This window comes from Arachis ipaensis, chromosome B10, assembly GCF_000816755.2.
Source record: "Arachis ipaensis cultivar K30076 chromosome B10, Araip1.1, whole genome shotgun sequence".
Classification (NCBI taxonomy): domain Eukaryota; kingdom Viridiplantae; phylum Streptophyta; class Magnoliopsida; order Fabales; family Fabaceae; genus Arachis; species Arachis ipaensis.
In genome coordinates, this window is record NC_029794.2 from 118119088 (window position 1) to 118124724 (window position 5637).

At 31.8% G+C, this 5637-nt stretch overlaps 1 protein-coding gene across 1 annotated transcript in view; it reads right to left on the reverse strand.

The window, feature by feature from the left end:
• Positions 355 to 5637, reverse strand: part of LOC107623178 (DNA topoisomerase 1) — an 11907-nt gene continuing 6624 nt past the window's right edge. Inside the window, exons 11-21 of the mRNA XM_016325348.2 lie at positions 5466 to 5534; positions 5150 to 5209; positions 4411 to 4482; positions 4180 to 4287; positions 3883 to 3959; positions 3674 to 3757; positions 2635 to 2749; positions 2445 to 2534; positions 1801 to 1866; positions 1265 to 1360; positions 355 to 840 (exon numbers count right to left, since the gene is read on the reverse strand). Coding sequence (XP_016180834.1) covers positions 709 to 840; positions 1265 to 1360; positions 1801 to 1866; positions 2445 to 2534; positions 2635 to 2749; positions 3674 to 3757; positions 3883 to 3959; positions 4180 to 4287; positions 4411 to 4482; positions 5150 to 5209; positions 5466 to 5534 — 969 coding nt within the window. The 3' untranslated portion in view covers positions 355 to 708. The remainder of the gene's footprint in view (positions 841 to 1264; positions 1361 to 1800; positions 1867 to 2444; positions 2535 to 2634; positions 2750 to 3673; positions 3758 to 3882; positions 3960 to 4179; positions 4288 to 4410; positions 4483 to 5149; positions 5210 to 5465; positions 5535 to 5637) is intronic.

A 5637-nucleotide genomic window follows, 5' to 3' on the forward strand; every position in this document is an offset into this window, starting at 1 on the left:
ATATATTTTCTATTTATGTGATTATACATATATTTGATGAATTGTTTTGAAAAATTCTCACAAAATGTGGATTTCAATTTAGATTCACAACTATTTCAATTCACCGCAACTCGTCGAGTTCTACCACAATAAAAATACCATCCTACTGTATTATGCTCTTGACAAAGATGGAAAAAAATGAAGCCAGATCTGATCCTTTAAAAATTGTAACTCAACATTGCCACTACTCAATATGTTTCGTTTAATTTATACGAATTATAAGCATGTCGTGGGAATTAAATTAAATAAATGCAGAACGATTGATATGCTTTACTGAGTTTATTGTATGAGTCCTCTCATCAGTCTTCAGCTTTATACAAAAGCCAACCAAGAGAATATTTTTATAAAGTTATAAACCCTTATGCTTACCAAAATCTCAGCCTAAGGGTTTAACAAAAATATGTTTGGTACATTAAACAATTATATTTCTATATTTCAAAAATAAATAAATAAGATTGGCCTAAACATTATACAAAAACAAAATTCACTAGTCCAATGACTAATCTACACTTGGCGATCCCTAAAAGAATCTTCCAAAGCTTGTGTTGGAATTGCAAACCCTTGATAGAAAAAATGTTTGAACACTGCTAGTACTTACTGGCAGATATTGATGTAATTAATCATAAGTACTCTGTGCTCCTTGCTATGTATATTATTAAGGTCAAAAATTTAGAAAGCTTCAAGTGCTTCAATTTCGTCAACTCTTTTAGGTTTACCTTTAGGTCTACCACATTTTCTAACATCTTTGCCTGATAAGAGCTCAAGAGCTTTTTCAAAGGTGACTTCACTTGGCTTCATATTCTGAATATCAATTAGAAAAAGGAAGGAAAATGAGAATAGAAAAAAAAAAGTAAAAAAAAAAAAAAAAAAACACTCAAATTAAAGAACATCATAGGTAAGATGACAATATGCAGATCTTGCAAATGAGAAATTAATGGTAAAGGATAGTACCAACTTCACTACAAGTTAAAAACAGAGGACCACCATTAATTTATATATTGATCATTTTGGGGAAAAAAATATATTAAAAACAACTTATAGAAAGGAACACATCTTACATGATACTTCAACAGGAAATAGTTTCTAGTCTGTCAAGTCCTAAAGGATGCTAACTGATTTAAGTTTTAAATTCTCCTTCAATTGTTGCAAAGAGCCGAAGACGGAAATGAAACAAAACCTACCGAAAAAGAAAAAAAGAGAGAAGAGGCTGAAAGTATAATCATACCTTAGGAACAGAAGCAATTGTGTGTCGATGTCTAACGGCAAACCCAACCCTTGCGAGCTTTAGTATTACAGGCAGTCCGTCCTTGGGATGGTTGCCCTAACCAGAAGTGAACATTAATTACTTGAGAGATTAAGCACATCCAGATACATGGAAAGCGATAAGATTTGTGAATTTAATGTGCTGTGTGAAAATCCAAGTCAATTTTTATACTAGTGGGAGAAAAAATGTATGTTCAATGTGTCAAAAGTATATGTCAGAATAATTGAATAAACATAGACTATGTTTCTGAAATAAAAAAAAAAAAAAACATAAAGAGAAAGTCTAGGAGGCCAGCACTTTTATTAAAATTTGGCCAGCACTTACCCATAAAAAAAAAAGTGAGTAATCCCACACCATTAGATGTAATCTCACACCATTAAAAACACTGATGATGGGCAAATCAGAAAATCTGCTGGCCCCTAGTACTCCTCAAACCATAAATTCGACATGCAAGAGCAATAAAAATAGGAGAGCCCAAATTGAACCGAGAAGCTTACCAATGTCAATGGATACTGTAGCAACTCAAGTGCATCTTCAAGGGTGATGGATTTCACATCTTTGATCTGAAACAACCCAAAATCTGTAAATATCTTCCTCTTAAATTTATGCATGCAAAGAAAATTAATTTAACAGCCGCATTCAAAATGTGAAAGGGAAAAACATAAAGCCAGATTTTTTTTTCTGTACTTATCATCATTATAATTCTATGATTCTATTGCACTTATACTGCCTTATTATCTTCTCCATAGTTTACCATCAACATCATATCTCAATGATCATATCAATTCCAACCCTAAAACCTTAACACCATACCTCCTACACTTCCCCGCTATAACCAGAAGAAGTATTTCAAAACATTTTAACTAACATTATTTTCTTAAACCAGCTGCATATAGTCACCACAATTCTCAGAAATTTCATCCTTGATCAAGTCAAGTAACATATGAACTTTTCACATTGTCATTAGAACATTACATATTACATACTCTCTCAGCTTCCAACTAAGATTGCAAGAAATATAGTAAGCAGAGAAGTCTTTTAGTCACATATAAGCAATTAAAAAACTTAATACAACATCCAGAAAAATAAATATACGTTTTTAAAAAAATGCTCAAAGAGTTGAAATGTAAACAGGGCATACATGAGAGACGGATGCTCTTTTAGGTATGTACCCCTTCCTGTCTTCCCCAAGCTGAACATAAAATCCGTAAGGACCACTTTTCAAGAGAACCTAAGGGAAAGTAGACCCAATAATACACAACCGTTAGCATTCAGAACAAAAATTGAATCGTCCCATAGAACATTGACTCAAGATCGGATCTTAAGCATACCTTTTCATTTGAAACACTATTAACACCCAGGACTTTTGGTTCTTCTATACGAGTGTTTAAATGAGGTGTATCTTCCTCCTCCTCCTCTGCACCATATAGTGTTTTGGCAATGTACCTGTTTTCAAAGCACATAAAAAAAGTACCTGTTTTCAGCAATTGCAATAACCACTCATGATTTCTTCAAATTTCGAGGAACATAATATTACAAAAGGCAAATCCAATTTTGTATGGATAAAACAATACTAACATTCTCACAATCTGGTTTAGAAACCATGAGCTCAGTGAGAAACAAGGGGTTTATTTGGTTTGTGAAACATTTTTTGTTCATTTTCAATGTTTTTTACTTTTAGAATTTTGTAAAAGAAAAATTTGAAAATACATAATGAAAACAAATAACTGGATTTTATTGTGTTCTCTACGAAATCCCAAAACCAAAATCAATGAAAATGAAAACAGAAAATGTTTTCTCCAGCCAAATAGGCCCTAGACTACTGTATATAAAATTAAAATTGTATCCAAAAATCATACAGATTTGTTGGAGGTATACCCAAATGTATACTTTATTTGAATAACCCAAAAATATTAATAGAAACAACATTGAGATAATGGGCAATCAAAATAGAAGCTCAACTGAACACAGGTAAAAGTTCAAATGTCTGCTCCAATATTAAAGATAACCAAATAAATAGTACTAGTAGTAGTAATAATAAAAAATATTTTTAACTTTTCCAAGTTGAAGGGTAGGGTCATTTCCATATCGAAGGGTGTCAGGCAGTCATTAAGTAGAAAACCTTCAGCCATTTATTTATTTGGGTGCCACAAGCATTTGCTTCATGATTTATTTTAAATATATAACAAGAATCAAAAAGGAATGAAACCATATAATATGCTCACATTGAGAAAAACATACTATTATTACTCATCATTCCTTCAAATCTATAAAGTAGCATAAAATGTGTATGATACTAAATATGTAGTAAAATCAGTTAAATATTGGAAAATAAAAGTTTTAGAAATAAATTTTCAATAAAATACTCACTTGCATCTTGGATGTTGATCACAACCTATAAAGTAGCCAGAACCAAATCTGCTTACTTTAAAAATTAATGTGCCTTCCATACAACTGAAACAAGTTCAGATAAAAAGATATCAAGACAATATCTGACAAGTGAATCTGGCAGCATAAGATGAATATAATGAACAAGGGATATTTTTATTTATTTATTTATTTATTTTTCTCAAACTTACCTTGGACAAACACGGGTCTGATCTGGGAGGGCGGAAAATAAATAGTCCCCAAATTTCTTTTCCAACATCTTCTCAACCTGCACGTATAAAAAACATTTCAATAGTTGATAAACTTAAACAACACAGCAGGTCAAGCATTTTATTTCTAGGCCATCAGAGTCACAAACTAGACATGTAGTAATGGTATAATACAAATTACAGTGCGCTGAAAACTTTGTCAGTCGAGAATATGAGGAAAATCAGAGCTTCAGATCTCCAAATATCAAGTTTTGAGCAGAGATTAGAACGAAGCCATACCTGGTGAATATGAACACTAGAAGTACGCTCACAGTACAATTTAAACCGTGTCCAATAATCTCTAAGGAGGCCTTTCCATTCAGTTAATCCAGCAGAAACATTATCAAGCTGAATTCAGAATGAGAGATTGACTAAATAAATATGAAATAGGAGGTTAACACGTGGCAAATAGCAAGAGCATACAAGTCCATAATTTTTAGAGAAGAAAATAAACTTGAAAATATACAATACCTCTGTTTCCATATCAGCAGTGAAACTGTACTCTGTGACTTCTGAAAAGTGATGGGATAAAAATGCTGAAACCTAACATCACAGAAAAGGCATACATACACACAATAAGTTCATAGAAAATTTGAAACTGAAAAGGTTAATTTATCCTGATGTCTGTCACAATAGCAGAAGATATGTTCAGGCTTTGAAAACAAATGACTAATTAATAAAATATCTTAAATTAGAATAAAGATGATAATAATGACATTCTTTGAAGTCATTCAGATACGCATAGGATGCAGAATTCGGCGTTTTGATATATTTTTTGGTCCACTCCATGTCGTATTTTGAGATATAGTGATATACTTTGTTTTGAAATCTACATTTAGCTTTTAGCAACCACCATAATTTATGATATCTTCTATGGTTGATCAAGATATTCTTGATAATCAACTAAATAACACGTGGTTGATACAAATGACAAAAGCACGTTTTGGATGTGAATGGATCCTAACAGGTAAAAGTAGACCTCAGGATAACACATATATGATGGGAACCAGAAATCTGATGATTAACTTGGGAATAATTCACTAGAATTAAAATTCAGCCTAATACTGTTACAAAATTACAATTACAATATTAAATTAGTTTAAAATCTTCATTTTCGTCATAGTATTTGAATAGTACCAACAATGTAGCTACTATTAGCAATTTCATCTGTGACCAATAATAAATTCAAAGCTTAAATTCCAAAACTTACCATTCGGCCACGAAATTCAGGATACAGCACACGGCTTTTTACTGTCACGTAGTTTCTATCCTGAGGCAAGAGACACTTGAGGACTCAGAATCCACTAAAAGTGATTAAAATTGAACAAATACATGCAGGTAGAGGAAATAAAAGAATTTTTACTATGTTGGAGTAAAAATTGAGCATAATAAATATCTTGAACAACCCAAACAATTGATTGACTAAATCACAAGTTGTAATTCAAATTGTTAGGATAATTGTGATAAAAGATAAATATCCTATAGTTATTGGCTTATTGCAATTCACTCTACTGAATGTCACAGACCTGTAAAACTTTCAATGTTGTTGCATATGTCGAAGGTCTGCCAATACCAAGCTCTTCAAGCTTCCTAACCTATAATATGAAATACCATAAGAAAATATCCAGAAAGGGGGAAACAAACAGAGAAGCTTGACAATATCATTTTGCAAGGGAATAAATTAAAAAATTACTAAGT